At 44.6% G+C, this 15998-nt stretch overlaps 1 protein-coding gene across 4 annotated transcripts in view; it reads right to left on the bottom strand.

Moving 5' to 3' along the window:
* The window catches only part of NOS2 (nitric oxide synthase 2), a 29698-nt gene that overhangs the window by 853 nt on the left and 12847 nt on the right, over positions 1-15998 (bottom strand). For 2 of the 4 annotated variants that reach the window (XM_038158214.1, XM_038158213.1), the window contains exons 2-27: positions 15806-15994; positions 14405-14582; positions 13640-13763; positions 12963-13085; positions 12732-12880; positions 11120-11282; positions 10623-10714; positions 10115-10256; positions 9569-9708; positions 8843-9017; positions 8424-8525; positions 7655-7849; positions 7224-7306; positions 6799-6943; positions 6469-6573; positions 6250-6299; positions 5983-6157; positions 5400-5532; positions 4932-5010; positions 4339-4517; positions 3563-3726; positions 2592-2802; positions 2167-2254; positions 1660-1781; positions 1265-1413; positions 395-589 (exon numbers count right to left, since the gene is read on the bottom strand). In XM_038158214.1, the coding sequence (XP_038014142.1) occupies positions 395-589; positions 1265-1413; positions 1660-1781; positions 2167-2254; positions 2592-2802; positions 3563-3726; positions 4339-4517; positions 4932-5010; positions 5400-5532; positions 5983-6157; positions 6250-6299; positions 6469-6573; positions 6799-6943; positions 7224-7306; positions 7655-7849; positions 8424-8525; positions 8843-9017; positions 9569-9708; positions 10115-10256; positions 10623-10714; positions 11120-11282; positions 12732-12880; positions 12963-13085; positions 13640-13763; positions 14405-14511 (3390 nt within the window). In that variant the 5' untranslated portion in view covers positions 14512-14582; positions 15806-15994. Of the gene's footprint in view, positions 1-394; positions 590-1264; positions 1414-1659; positions 1782-2166; positions 2255-2591; positions 2803-3562; positions 3727-4338; positions 4518-4931; positions 5011-5399; positions 5533-5982; positions 6158-6249; positions 6300-6468; positions 6574-6798; positions 6944-7223; positions 7307-7654; positions 7850-8423; positions 8526-8842; positions 9018-9568; positions 9709-10114; positions 10257-10622; positions 10715-11119; positions 11283-12731; positions 12881-12962; positions 13086-13560; positions 13764-14404; positions 14583-15805; positions 15995-15998 lie in introns of those variants that run through there. The other 2 variants (XM_038158215.1, XM_038158216.1) reach the window with 2 other exon arrangements.

Below are 15998 nucleotides of genomic sequence, written 5' to 3'. Positions count from 1 at the left end.
TTCTGTGATTGCAGACTTTTGTTACTGCCAGTGAAAGGGAGCTCCCTGAATCCCCCTGAAATGGCACAAATGCACCAGGACGAGTTCTGATATCAGGAGGGTCTGAAAAAGCAGCAGCCACAGGCACTGCTTTCTTAGTGATGGGCCCACGAAATTCCCGAACTCACTTTCCTCTGTTGGTACAACAAAGCCTCAAATTCCTGGTGCTCCCAACACCCTGCAAAGCTGATCCCCAGGACCCCCGTGCAAGAGCAGAGCCCCTCTCACCCTGACCCAACAGAGCCGCGCTGGCACTCCGGGGGTGCCAAGCTCACACCCGGGAGCTCACGGCAGCCGCAGCACCTGAGCCTGGCTGTCCCCACCCGCCGGAGGAACGGCCTGCGGTGAGAGCTACCTTGAGCTGCTGGAAGCACTCGTCGGCCTGCTGCGGGCCGAGGCGCAGCGCCCGGGCCAGCAGCGCCCGCAGCTCCTGCGCCACGTCCCGCGCCATGCGCACGTCCCCGCACACGTACACGTGGCCCCGCTGCTGGAGCAGCACCTCGCACACGCGGGCCTCCAGCTGCCCCCGCAGGATGTCCTGCACGTAGACCTGGAACACAAAAACCATCAGCACACCGGGCTCCTGAAAGGCTGCTCTGGCTGCTGGCTCGGTCCATCGAGGGGCTGTGCGCCAGGGCTCTGAGCGCCCAGCTCTGTCCTGCACCACAGCAAGGGTAAAAACGTCTTCAGGTTGCCCTTTACAAGCCCAGATTTGGAAGCTGGGCCTGTCTCTTGATCAAAGTTGAGCAGACAAAAACTCTTGCAAAGTCTTACAAGCCAAAGTCTCCTAACTGCCAGGAAAGCTAAAAAGAGAATAACTTTTATTCTGTTGTGTTTTTTCCCAGTCAAGATTCTTCTACATAAAATTAATTTCCATGGTCACTGTGTCATTGAAATGGGGAAAAATGGCCAGTGCCAACTCATTTCTAACTCGTGGGCTAATCAAATGCTGCAAAATACAAGGTTTCTGAAAACGTTCCAGTTCTAGTTCCAAAGGCTGTTTGCACTGGATGTGCCTCTCTCTGGCAGTGAGGGGTTATATTTATGGCACAGCTTGCTTGTGCTGGAGTGCACAGGGAGATTTTCCTTCATTTGAAGAAGCTCACACCTGCTCACACTACACTGAAGCAAAATGCTAATTTTTTTAAAGATCAGAGGCCAGATCTTAACTTGAGGGATGATTCTGGAGGAGTTAACCCTTAAAGAACAAAGGAAGCAGCCTTACTTTCTCTTGGCCAGGCAGTCTGGAGTAAGCTGTGTAGATATCTCTCAGGACTCCCCTCCTCTTCATCTCCTCAGTCTCCTCCCTGTAGATGTGATCCAGGTCTGGCTGCCGGCAGCCGAACAGCAAGGTCATGTCCCCTCCTCTGAGCCCTGAAACCCGTGGGGGACAGTGGCAGTCTGAGTGCCTGGGGCAGCCACTGGCACACAGGCTGTGCCCTCCAAGTCCCCAAAGGACCCCCGCCCACGGGAATGGTCCCTGGGGGATGGACTGGCTGAGCCAGTGCAGTGCCGATGAGCCTGGGGGTGCTGATCCCTGCAGGGCTCTCGGCTGGCGTTTGTGGGTGCCTGCAGGACTGGGGGTGTCCCTGGGCCAGCTGCCCCGGGCCCTGCAGGTACCTCTGTGCTCCAGGTCATAGAGGCGCTGCAGCCAGAAGCTCCTGAAGGGAGCAATCCCGGTGCCCGAGCCGATCAGAAGGCAGGGCTGGCCTGGCTCCTCGGGGAGGTGGAACTCATTAGCACTAAAAGACAAGAATATGTTAATTAGGTGGCTGCTTTCTGACTGAAACTCATGTTCAGTTGCTGAATGACTGAGCACAGCCCAAGCCCCCAGTGTGGAAGCAGCAGTGGGGCTGAACTGGGTGCTCCTGGTTCCCTCCCCTTTTCCTGCTCTGCAGTGGGGAATGGGGCCATAGCAAAAGAATGATTGCAGAGTTTCCTAATGATGTGTAATTTTACTAAACATAAGGCATGGTAAAAGATCTCATCTCTGGAAGACAGGGAATTCCCTCTCTTCTCAGGCCCAGCTGTTCCAACTTCAACTCACCAATCATGTGAACATTTCCAAGGGAAAGCCCCCCAAGAAGCTGAACTACGAGCTGCTCTTACTTGTTAAAGTTGCTTTACCTGCGGATGAAGCAGGGAACGGTTTCATCGAGCTCGACCGTGTTCAGCCACGTGCTGCACACTCCATGGTGCACAGGCCCTTCTCCATCTAAAAGAAGCAGAGCAATGCAGAACACCTCTGACAGCACCCAAAAGCCCTCTGTTTTTAAAAAAGCACACTTTATACTTAAAATTACAGCTTTAAAATACATGTATGTCTAGTAATGATTTATAAAACATGGATACACTGATGATGGTGCAGGGTTTTAGCAAATCTTGGCCCAGGAGGAACACCTGCCCTGCAGGTACTATTCTGCAGGTATGACAACAAATTCTTTATTACAGATATTCTTCAAGCTGTATGGTAGACAGGTTTTTTTTCCTGAACCAGAATGTAGTCTAAATACCATTTAATTAAGAGAGAGATGAAAACAACAATTCATTACCTCTTGTCCTGTAGTTTACAACTGCAACTGTCAGATGAATCTCTCTGGCTGTCATGTCACAGGAGGAGCTGACAGAATAGTACCTGGGCTTCAGAAGTGGCAGCTGAGTCAGCAGGAAAGCTGTGGAGACCTCAGCAGAGGGGAACTCCTCCAGGACCTCCAGGATGTTTGGGCTGTTGTAAAACTTCCATTTATTGTATTCTTCTGTGCTCTAAAAGCCAAAAGGCATCACCACAACATTACCAGGTCATGCTGAATTCAGGAGAGCAGGCATACTTCAAATGTCACTTATAAATAAGATTCCTGCTTCACATTCAATTAAATATGCAGGTAACAAAGAGTCCTCAAAACTTTGCCAGGACCAATACTGGGGTTTCCTAAGAAATAATTTAATTTTGAACACAGAACCCCACTACAATGTTCTTAGACACCTGCTCTCTCAGTGAGGATGCAGAAAGTGAAGTAGAATCCATTTCTCTCAGGGATGTGCTCCCTGTCATGGCACATCCATGAAATTGTGTAGCTCCAGCTCCTGACCCCTCCCCAGCCTCCCTGAACCTGGTAGGAGGAGCCAGCACTCACCACACCTGTGAGTCATTACTTAAAGCCACATCCCTCTGACTCTCAGGGTAGCAAGTTCTCTGACAAAAACATCTACCAGCTGCCCTGCAGCTCCTCCACATGCGAAGTGTAAGGCTTCAAGGATGTCTCATCAGAAACCACCGTGAGGCAAGAGAACCAGGCAGGCAAGTGACCCACCCAGAACCACACAGGAAACACCAAATGCTGGCTCCCACACCCGAGCTGAGCCTCAGACCCCTCCTTCTCTCACTGTGGCTGGCTTTCTAAGACCACAGAACAAGTAACAGAGGCATAAAAATCCATCACTACAAAAATTCTTAAGCTTCTGCTACAGAGTCAAAGGGCATCAGAGGGCCCAGTGCAAACAAAACTCCAGCCCTAAGGCTCACCTGACACAGCACCTCCAGCCTCTGCTTGTCTCCTTCTGCCCTCACCAGCTGGGAGAGTTTTTTTAGCAATTGTTGGGAGGGTGGAGTAGTGATATCAAGCAAGTATGTCAAAGCCTGGGGTAGTGTGCAGGCTGGAATCTTTTTGTGACTTGCCCAATACCCACCTGGAAATGAGGGAGAGAAAAGGACACTTAGCAACACCTGTGGTATTTGACAGCTGTAGAGCTTTGCAAAACTCAGTGTCCTTCAAAATACCCCTTCAGTGAGGATACAGCAGGTCTAGGCCTCTGAAAGAGGTTATTGTGAGGTTTTGAACATTTTGTAAGGGGAGGATCTGATACAGAGAATTTCATGACAAAACACCACTTGGAAAGGCACAGTCTTTCATTTGGGGAAACCATCTTTCTGTGTTCCAGAATCCTATGATTGTTCCTACTAATATGGGAAAGATGGGCAGGACATATATTCTATTTTAGGACTTCTACATGTATCAATTAGCAAACTGCTGATTAATTTAATTGCAGTCAATGGCCAATTCAGCAACTGAATTACAGCGTCACCTCGGGTACCTCTGCAAACCCTGGTGAAGCCATGCTTTTTCCAGAAAGGGCAAAATCAGAACCAGGAATTGTAAGAATAACTAAAAAGCAGCAACAAAATCCCATTGAAACCTGAGAAAAGGATCATAGAATTAAATTCAGTCAGCAAAAATTCTTAGGAATTTTAAAGGAGTCTGTCCAACATACTCTGTTGTTTTGTCTAAAGACCCAGCTTACCATCAATGCAGGTTTCAAGCCTGACAGTCTGATCAGCTGGAGGGGCATCCTTGACTCGTGCAATAATGCCACGGACCAGCTCTGCCTGGTTGCCCGGGAAAATCCCGATGTGCTCCCCGGGAAGGTAGCGCACCTCCTGATCGGTCTCACAGCGAAGCTTAACCAGGATGGTGACACGACTGCATAGCAAAGACAGAGAAATGAGACAGATCTTGGTTACACTGACAGGATTTCCCTTGGATTGCACAGGAAAGGAATAAATGTGCAGTGGCACCTGGCAAGGGCTCCCTTGTGTTCATTACCAAATACCAGACCAGCTTAGGGCTTCACAGAGACTTAAACAAATCAGAGTCCAGGCATGAGAAGTACTTGTATCCAAACAAACAGGTGCTCAACTTCTGCCTGGATCAGCCAGTGGAAGTGCTGCCCCACTGCAGACTGCACAGCTCACGTGCTTCTACTAAGGACAGTATAAAAATCCAATATCTTTTCTAATAACTGCAGGGAGAAGATGTTTATTACCAGGCACTTCAGATGTTTAAGATTTTAGTAAAATGCAGTATTGCAATATTCAAAAGAATGAGGTAGCATACCTGGACTTTGAACTTTGAAGATTCTGCCTGAATTTCAGCTTCATGGGAATTACATCCTTGGCATGAATGTTTGCAAGAGCTGGTGAGAAAAGAGGATATGACTCTTGGTAACTCTGTGATTAGTTTTGTTTAAAATGTCTTCAAATAATATGCAGAGGAGAACTGAACCACGCTTGCCCTAGAAGGTGACCAAGCACCAGTCAGTTGAGTGTGCCCCATTCCCTGACTCAAAGCAGTTCATCTCAGCTTTTGTTCCTCTGGGGCTGCACAAATGAGTGACAGTTCCAGTGTTATTGTGCTGGAAAAGATAACTAACACAATGTCAACCAGTGTGCTTTTAAATCTGACCATGTGCTTCATTATATGCATTCTACCATCCAGCAGGGCCACGAGCACTTCTGAGAAACCTTCACAGTGCAGCCCCTCTGAAGCAGCAAAGGCAGAGGGAGGGCAAGGTGGGAGCAATACCTTTAGCCAGGTCCATGGGCTGGGACTCATGCACTAGCCTGTAATTGGTAGGGTCCCAGCTTTCCTCAGAGGTGTAGATCTCAGGCAACTGAATACTGTGTCTCCCACGGACGTTAAAAATGTCACAGGCAGCCTAGATAAAAAAACCACAAAAATAAAGGCTATTCACAGTAAAGAAAGTATTCTTAGCATTGTCATAATCCTAATAAGGAGCTATCAGTTTCACAGATTGCTGGTTTCTAGTGTCTCTGGTGTGTGGGTTCAGTGAGTTCAGTAAGGTTCACTTTATAACAGCATAGCCAAAAAAGATCTACTGCAAAATATAAATATGTTTGATGCTACACTTGTTCGTACTGAACATTCCATTATTCAAAAGGGTTCACACAATTTTGTGTGGATATTAAAAAGTAATAGAAAAGGGACCCAGTTCCCTCTCCTTGTTAGGCAAGCAGAGAAGAGGGGAGTTCCAAATTCAGATATAAATTCAGATGTTTGGTTTCCTTCATTTTCCCTCATTTTTATGGGATCTGAACTAAAATGAATGGATGAGTGACTAGAATATGAGATGTATTTCTATATTCACCTGGAAAGCACTGACTGCCCAGCTGCGGAAAGCTTCTTCTTGCCCATTGAGTTCATCCCCTTCACCCACTGGAGTGAGCTGGGAAGCCCCGAGTTGGGCCAGTTTTTGGTCAATGGCATGAGCAAAGGCACAGAACTCTGGGTACATGCTGGACCCCAGACCAAACACAGCATACCTGCAGGAGATGAGAAGACGATTGCAGTGTTCTGCTGTATGGAGTGCTAAAGGACTCAATTGCATGCAAACCAAACAGCAAAGTATTTTTACCTAATTTTATTTCTCAACAGTTTCAGTCTGAGCAAGGAGTCCTTCAAGGCCTGCATAAAAATACATAAAATACTTAAGGTTAGAAAAATACACTGATTTAAGACAGAATACTCTGATCTGAAACCTGATCCATATCTTCCTGAAGGACATGAGATAAATGAAAGGTTTGTCTTTGGCCTTTGAGCTGAGTCTCATACACACTTCTGAGGGGAACATTACCTTTCCGTTACCTGGAGAATCTCCATTTCCAAAAGTGCTAGTAACCACTAAAAGAAGTGTTTCTTCTTCCAGGTCACAAATGTTGTACTCATCCATGCACAGGATCTGGAAGGAATAAAGCTCATGAGAAATTGCTAGCACACATAAGAACTAGCCTTAGATATCTCAGATGACTGCTGACCAAACTCACATGGCATTATGCTAAATTAATACAAAATCAAAGTTCTAGTCCAACTCGTAGAACATTCCAAGCACAGGTTTGGGGAATGGAAAAGCCTGCAGAAGCCAAACTCCTGTCTCCACGAGGCGTGGCTGATTTGTAGTGCTCACCTTGGTGCTGAAGGCACAGCTGAACAGGCTGCACAGGTTGTTGGCGAGCGTCTCCGACTTGCCCGTCTCTGTCGCGTAGATGACGGTGACCTTGGCCCTGGTGGCCACTGCCCCTCGCATGAGTGAGGATGCAAAGAGCACAGCCCTGGGGAAAGAACAGTCACACACAACTTTTAATGGAGCTACATGAATTCAGGTTGATTCACAAACAAGCTAGGAAAGACTGAGCTTGAGCATGGCTTTTCTTGGAAGATGGTTCAGAAGCAAGATGCTTAGAATGTTATCTCAGGGTGGACAGGTAAGGCTATGATTCAAACCACTCAAGTGGTCCTTATTGTAATAATGTTTTTAAAGAAGTAGAGCAGAAACATTACAAGAATAGAATAGTTGGACAAAGCATGAAGAATCTTATTTGAACAACTTGCTTTGCCAAGACGCTAAACTTTATTTCTTTTTTCCTTGGCCTCCGGGTCTCATCATGCCACACATGTGTTTTCCATGCATCCACCTATTAAAAAAAAAAAGTCATGCTTTAGGTAAGGAAAGCAAAATAGTAAATAAACAATTTGTGTATCTTTAAGGGGCCAGATGAAATAGAATCTGTATATACAATCCACTGCGTAAAATTATGGTCTCAGTCTCTGTTGCATTAAACTTCATTTTACTTAAAGCCAGAGAATTCAACAGAACTAACAACACCTCCCACATAAAATAGCTCCTGCCTGCTACTTCTGAATCATGTCTAGTGACCTTCCATGAACCAGGGCTTGGCACCCAGACTCCCTCAGGTCCCGTATCGCATCTGCCCTGCTGAGCTTGTCTGCCAGAGTCGGTTTTTCTTTTTGATGATGTGTACCTGGTAGTAATAGAAGGGAGTGAGGACATAGTTCAACATCTCTTGGTGGAACACGGGGGTTATGCTGCCTGACATGGGAGGCACAATCCACACCCAGTCTGCCGGGCAGCCGCCCCGCGCGCGGTACTCGCTCTGCATGTACTTCAGGAAGGACTCCGAGGCCGAGTGGTGATCCATGATGGTCACATTCTGTTTCTAGAACAATGGCAAAAAGAAAAGCATGCATTAAAAACCCTATTCTGCCCTTCTACCTGGTGTAGCTGAAGTAATCCTCTTGCTCTGGTCAATATTTCAAGGACTTTACTCAGAGTAAAGGGAGTATTTATGGGGAATAAATACTATCAGCAGTTACTGTAAAGATACAGATTGAGGCGCGGGCCTTTGATTAAGAACTCTTAGATCTTTTCTTTAACATCAGCATTTTACCTCTGTAGCACTGGGAGTGCATGTTGCAAAGGCTCTGACTCACTTTTACCCACTTTTCATATTGTCATGATATGTTAAACTGGAATTGAAAATAAAATATATTAATCCAATGGCTTTACATAGGTTTTGAAATATAGATAAATGTGTTAAAAGGATGGAAAATCTTTCCCTTAACTTCCTTTGCTTCTTTCTCTTCTTCTGCCTTTACCTGTGAGGAAATATGGATTCCTCCACTTTCTCAGGTGAAAATCAAGAATAACTCTATTGGAATCATAATTGAGAGAAGGGAAAAAGGCACAGTGAGTGCTCAGTGTCTCTCGAGATCCCACACTCAATGACTTACCTGGAAGCTGTGAAGCACAGCCACATTGATCTCTACAACAGCTCGGTCCTTCCATAATGATGACAGTTTGTTTGTTTCCAGTCCCATTCTCCTCCCTACCTCCTACATGTGATAAAGAGAGAGAAAAGGGGAAAGCAACTTACTGTATGGAACTTAGACCCCATGATTTCTCAACCTCATCAACTTTGTATCAGGAAAAAGCTGTGCAGAAGAAGAAGGGGAAAGAGTCAGTCTCATGCTGGGGAAAGTGATGGCAGCAGAAACAGAGAGATTAAAGGTAAACTGGAGTTTTGGAGTTCTGTTTCTTGAGGACGCTCCAGCTTCACAAGGCAGGAAGTGGTTCTCTCCCATCCCAGTGAACACAGATAGTGTCTCTTTTCCTGCACCGAGTTCCCTCCCCTGCAGCCAGCCCAGGTCACCTTCAGGACGTTGTAGCGCTGAGCGTCACAGAAGTCGCGCACTCCAATCTCGGTGCCCATGTACCAGCCATTGAAGGGGCACGCGGTGAACTCCAGCCCTCCTGCCTCCAGCAGCATGCTGGCCACTGCAGGCAGCGCGTACCACTTCAGCTCCAGCTCCTTAAACCACTCGTACCTGCCCAACAAGCACTTTGAGTTATTATTTGTGTGTCTCTTCCTCGAAAACCAGAAAAGCCCAGAAGATAAAGAGTACTGATTCTAGGAGGAACCCCTGGACTGGGGGCTGCAGAAACTCACAGCAGTGTTCAGTGCAGAATTTGGGTATCACCAGCTACAGGAACTGCAGAACCATATTACAGAGTACTGCAGTCTGTAGGCCAGTCCCAAAGCAAACAGAAAGAAAAAAGCAATGAGAGGAAGGCAATAAACACTGTTATGAGTGCAGTGTTACATGTGTATTACACTAGCACAAGAAATTAGGATTTTTAAGATCCTGAATATAATTGAAATGTAAATTGGGAAAAAAGTTTTCCAACAAAATGGTCATTTGCTTCCTTAATTTAAATCTCATTTCACTGTTGTAAGAGGCATTTTATCTTTCAGGATGATTTACCATCATTTCATCCTGACAAAGAACTCATAAAACAACTGCCACAGGCACAGCCCAATAACCTGCCAAGGTGAGGCAGAGGCAAAAATGCAATTATCTAAATCTTGTGTGCTTACTTTGGATGCTCCATTGGCACTTGGAGGACAATTTCTGGAGGTAATTCAAATATTTCTGGGTCTTGGCCATTTGCTTGGAGAACAAGTGGAAGTACATCAAAGCGGCCATACTTCGGCTTCCACCCAAGCTCGATGCACAACTGCAAATACAGAAAGCACATTTTGTGTTCTTTTCAGGTTTCCCCTCCAGATCTGAAGACAAAAGAATTTTAACCCTCTGAAACCTGCTGAGGTAAATTCTAAGTGAAAAAGGTTCACTTTGCCATTCAAACAATGTTGACCCATGCTGACAAAGTACTGGTTGTGTGCCTGGTTGTGTCCCCTGACAATATCAGCTTACCCTGTTTTGAGATGGAGGGCAGCACTTCTGTATCAGAGCTGTAGGAAATAAATTATTGTTCCAGCCTGCTCCTGGAACTTATGGGGCAGAACATGCCATTCACTCCTCACCTCCCTAGCCCTCTGCATGAACGTGCGAGGAGGGAGCCCCAGGGAGGTGGGTCGGCCAGGATGGGAAGCAGCTGCAGGGTGAGTTTGGAGCCGTACCTGGGTGAACTCCACAGTGGCAGGGTCTCCAAGCACGGAGCCATCTGGCATTGGGTAGCCAGCGTAGCGGATCAGCTGGCTGTTCCACACGCGGAAATCGTGCCGCCCGTCCGTCCTGGGCGGGAACACCGTGATGGCTGACCTGCCCGGACAGAGAGCACACCCTGAGCACACCCTCACCTGTCACACAGAAACTGGGACCAGGAGAAAATGTTTCACATTTCTAAATGAACATCAGTCAAAATAAAATCATTCATCCTCTTTACCCACCTCCCCAAATCTTCAAGTCATCTCTTTTCCCAAGGAATTGCAAGAGGTTTTGTAACATCAGCCATTAAAGTAATAAATTTCAAGATGGTTGATGGAACGCATGAGAGGAAAATGTAAGTACCAGGAAAATTAAGAGCAGAGACAAGTTGTCAAAATGTTTAGATAGACCATTTCATGTGGTTTTGATGCCAGATCTGGATGTGATTTTTGTTGTTTAAAATTAAAATTAGAGACCTACCTTATATTGCCATTGTTTGTGGCATATTGAATATGATGACAGATATGCTCGAACATTTCCTTGGCTGTTTTACAGTCCCGTGCATCAAACACCTGTGTGTTTCCAACAGAAATGTAAAGAAGAATACAAATTTTGGAAAAGTAATGCAAAGTTGTTATTTTTCCTATGCACTTAAGGAATGGAAAGGTTGTGGCTCCACTAGGAAAGGTTCTTTTTTATAGTTCTTATATGCATCATTTTCACCCATAGCAACCCACCAAGGACCAAAACATGTACTGGGTTCCATGACACACCACGCTCACACTCACACTCACACTGCCACACATTTTCATTCAGCCATGAAGCAGAGAACTACCAAGAAACCAATCTCCTGATACGGACAGGAGGGACTCCTCCTCAATCCAAGCAGTGACATGTTCTAGCAAAGGCAAGGCCATTCTTCTGAGGCACAGCAGAGGACTATTTGGCTACAGCTCAGGTGTAGATCCACAGCTCACCTGCAGGTTGGACCACTGGATTCTCCCGATGCACCTGGGTGCATTCCTCCAGGCCTGCTTGGCAGCAAAGGTCAGCTCATCCTTTGTCAGGTGGTAGGTTCCTGTTGTTTCTATCTCCTTGGTCACTGCTTCCAGCCGGCCCAGCTGTTCTTTCATTTTTGGCCTTTTGAACAGGAAACAGCCATGAAAAGAAACAATGAGAATTTCATTCAAAGTGATGACATTCTCTTTATATTTTGCCTTCATAATTTAAGACTTGTCCTTATGGAGTGCAAGTACAGAGCTTACTGGCCCCATGAAGAAACTAACACACTAGAAATTTAAGTAGTGACACCATCCTTTCACCACTCCATACATGCATGGATTGGCCGCAAGCTATTCTGTGTAAGCTTTTGGTTTAAAGTTGGATTTTCTAGATGAATTTGAAAAAAATCACAAGGAACTAAAAAACAGAGAACAGGTGAGTTTCAGGGCACATGTAGGCTGAGAATGACTGTCCTCTCAAAGATCCATTGTGTTTACAAGGCTACAGCTCTTCTGAATAAAGTAAGTAAGATTTTCATTCCTAAAGGGAAGTGCTGAGCAATTCCTTTGTCAGGGAAACCAACTCTAAAATTCTTGAATTTGATAACAGAGAGGGAAGTCAAAACATTAGAAAATATTTATCATAGCAGAGACAAAAATTGTTTTGTTGTCTTACAGACAGAATGAAAATAGCCTGCACTGTCTGAGAGTTTTCACATTTTCAGCAAGATGAAAGATCAAGGGCAAGCATATGAGATAGTGTAAATCACTGTGATCAAACAGCCATGAGCAGAGACACGGGGATATGCAAATGCAATAGGCTGGTGAGGACAGCCTGTGTGTAAGACAGGGACTTTCAGAAAGATTCAGAGGGAAGAAAGATTTGAAACGAGTTCAAAGTGTCTAATGAAGTGGCCATTATGTGGCTGAGTCCCTTTGAAAGTTTGATAATGTTTTCTAATGGGATGAGGAAACACTGAACTGTTGCCTGAAAGCTCATCATGTGGAATGTCACTGCAAGCCCTTGGACATCAACTAGCTGTTCCAGCATTTCCTGCAACAAGAGGCCTCTGCACCATGGCTGTTTTTGTGAAAACAAACCCCTCTCAGAATGCTCAGCGAGCTTATGCTGATAGCACAGAGCAAGGGTGAGAAGCAACACTGGCCTTCCAATCTTGGCTAAAGCCTTGAGAGGAACACAGAGAAAAGATACTTGGAACAACACAAACAAAAGGCATTATCCACACTGAGACTGATCTGAGGGCAGCTAATCCCAAGAAAACAGAAGGTAATGCTCTGGCAGAGAGTCCACAATGTACTGGAATGTAGCACACTCCAAAGGGATGGAGCTGAGGAGTGCATGGTGCAGAGTCCTTCCCTGTGTTCCCAAGATCTTGGGTTGGCAGATGGAGCACATGAGGGGCAATGACAGCTTTATCTGGCATTTTAAACAGTCCTTATGTATTTTTGAATGCATGCTATGTAACAGGAGAGTTACCAAGAGCTGTGAAGAAACCAAACCCTGCTGGAGGCTCACAGACACACAGGTAGGTAGAGGATTTTATACCCAAAAATCAAGCTGACTTACTCCTTAAATGAACTATAATATTGCTTGAGGAAGTCTATTGCCTGAGGTAGAAGATCCTCTAGTGGAACTGGCCCATCTCTGGTACCTCTCACCAGGCCCTTTGGGGTCATGAGTGACCCTTGGCAGGCTTTGGTCTGGCAATTGATAACCTGAAAAACAATCAAATGTCAAAAAACAATGTTGCAGTCTGTGTATTTATGAAAACTCCCTGTTCATATTTCCGTATTTTACCTCTTTTGCAGTCAGGTGTAGTGTGTCAAGAAAGCTGGATCCATTTTCCAAGTTTCTTACTTTTACATGTCTTGGGCATCCTGATATTTGGTTTGAAACTTTGACATCATTTGGAGGGAGATTCTGGGCAGAGAACAGATAAAAATGCATACTGTCTTCAGACCTATTGAATATATTTCAGTTTCATTTTAGATTTAATGTTAACATCAAAATATTTCAGTTTAAATTCAAGAAACTAGATATAAATGTCATCTGCTCCAACATGATTATTTGACTACAAAACTAGTGACTTAATCTACTTTGATATGAAATGGGGGAAAAAAGTATTTTTGTTCTAATCAAACAGGGTCTGCCACTGTAAATACCTTTATAATTTCAGTAAATCCTCTGAGTATCTTTGAGCATCATAGTCACAGTCTCAGGAAAAACAGTGAACTAATTTTAGAGACAGGACAGGTTTGTTACTAAAGGTTTTCAAAGGTATGTAAAGGAATCAGGCATCCCAGTCCCCGTGGGGTCAGCTCTTCCTTTGAGTCATATCAGTGCTCCGTTTTTGCAGAAAAGAACTTTCACCCAAAGATGTCCCAGCAGTCCTAACCTCCTGCAACCACAGCCAGACCCCTCAGGAGAACGTGGAGCAGTTGTGAGCAGCAAGCACCACTCATGTGAACTGTTACCATCAAACAGTGATGCTGGGAACAGACCTCTCCTCCCTCACTGGGCTTTGCTGAAGCTATGATAGGCAGCCTCTCCATCTGCTTCTTGCTGGGTTTGTGCAATTTGGCACCATCCTTTTCTGAGCTTCAACAGAGAGAAAGAAAAGTCAGTACAAGGCAGCGTCCTTTGTGTTAGGCTTTGCTTTCAGCAGGAGCAGGAGATGCTCAGTGCTGTCTCTGGAATGTGTCCTGAGCCCACAACCCAGCCGTGGCAGTGGGCAGGAATCAGTGGTAAAGCCACAGTGCCCCTTCCCAGAGCACTGTGTGGAAGGAAAGGAAGGAAGGCAGGGTATGAAACCTGAAATAACTAACACCTTGAAGACTGAGAAAATTAAGATGCATGTGCAATTTATTGTCTACAATGTTGTGTATGAACTGCATCACAGAACTACTTCACCAACTTAATTACAGTATAAATAATCGCTTTGCTATTTTTGTGGCATACACACCTCCTGAGACTTAGAATACATGAAACCATGTTAGCACACCAAACAAATTTAAGACTATGAAAGAGAGAGCAAGATGATTTATATCCTCAATGACTGTTTAACTTCAACACAAGTGTTTAATGTTCATTACAAGTTACACCATCCAGAGACCCACAGTTCTTTGGTTAATATCAGTATTTTGGAAACACATTACGGGTTTCTCCAGGACCCAAACCACTTAATATCTTCCCTTTTCAAATCAAAGATAAACTATGAAACCATTTAACCAGGATCTTACCCATGGATCTTCCTATTTTTCTCCACGTTGTTGTTGATATCCTTCTCTCTGGGGTACTGGCTCCTGGCAGCACGAGATTTGAACACAAACTGCCACGGGCACAGCATTTTGTATGGGTTTTTTTGGTGGTTTTACTTCACTGTGCTGAAACCTTGTTTTGTGTGATGTGGGAACACTTCTAAGGACATAAAAAAGCCAACAAGGTCAGTTTTTACCCAAGAAGGCAACTCCCTTTTAGAAACATCTTTCAGAAACTCACCAGCCTAACTGACCTAACATCCTGTGTTAAAAATGAAAATTGCTCGATTCTTAGGATAGTGATACTAAACCCAAACACTTTGTCAGTGTAGTGTGCAGCCATGTACTAATCTAAAACACTGGCAAGAGGATTTCAGATGACCCCATGTCGTGTAAAGCAGCAAATACTGGTGTCAGAGCAGACCACAAGCTCAGAAAAGGGATGTGAAATGTTGCTGTGTTAATCAGGCAGTAATGAAAAAATCTTGCTCATATATGAACCAAACCATTTTGCAGTGTATCCACCTGCCAGAGACAAACAGGATTCTGAGGCTCAGGTCTGTAGTTTCTAAGATCTGCAGCACTCATTTCCATGTAACACATAGCATTTACATAAGAGTGTACAAAGTTTATGCTATTCATTTTAACATACAATTTCTGCTCGTTTCTGAACATAAGATGGATTTTGTGCTAGGGAAGGTGTGACAGAATAGGAAGATCAAGCCAGTAAATTGCAGGGTTAGAGAGAATTAGCCCCAGCATTTTAATCTGGTTCATAACAAAAATCAAAACCTGATGTTTCCAAGAAGTTAGAGACAAAGGGAGAAAACAGACATTGTCACATATTCCTTTTGTAAATTCTGTCTTATTTTGATATTTATATTACTTTTACAGTAAAATTTAAATTTATGCTGGACTCTGAAGATGCTGTCTGCTGTAAAGTTACACAAGAAGAGAAATCCATCCAACTGTCTGTGCAGAAGCTGCAAGGTGTTAGGATTGTTTACTACTCCAGGTGAGAGAAATAATGTGTAATAAGCATTTCTCTGCAGTTACAAAATAGGAAAAAAAATCTAAATTACTATTCTGCAATAAAAAATGCAATGATGTGCCTATGCAATTTTGTAAAATACAGGGGGAAAAGAGAGAAGGAATGGAGGGGGGAAGAAAAGAAAGAAACAAACAAAGAAGGAAAGAAAGAAAAAAGGAAAAAAGGGGGAACCTCACACAAACATAAAAAAATACACAGGGAGAAAAAGGAGGAAAAGGAAGAAAAGGAGGATAAGGAGGAACAAGATAAAAAATAATAACAGGAAAAAAGAAAGATAATAGTAAAAAGAAAAAAATCAGAAGAAAAAGCAAAACCAAAGAGAGCAGACTCACATTTCCCTTGACTGGCACTCAGAGCAAGAAGCTGCCTTGTGTCCTGCCCAGTGGGGTTCTGTGGGTAGCACTGTCAGTGTTAGCAGCTACGTGCACAAACCTTTAAATCAGCAGAAAGGAGGGACAAAGTTTTCAGAGCAGCTGGACAGCTTGGAACTAGAGCAGGAGACCGAGCCTGACACTTTGCTCCTAA

The sequence above is a fragment of the Motacilla alba genome, chromosome 19 (assembly GCF_015832195.1).
Source record: "Motacilla alba alba isolate MOTALB_02 chromosome 19, Motacilla_alba_V1.0_pri, whole genome shotgun sequence".
NCBI classification, from domain to species: Eukaryota; Metazoa; Chordata; class Aves; order Passeriformes; family Motacillidae; genus Motacilla; species Motacilla alba.
This window is presented reverse-complemented; position numbering and strand designations above follow the sequence as displayed.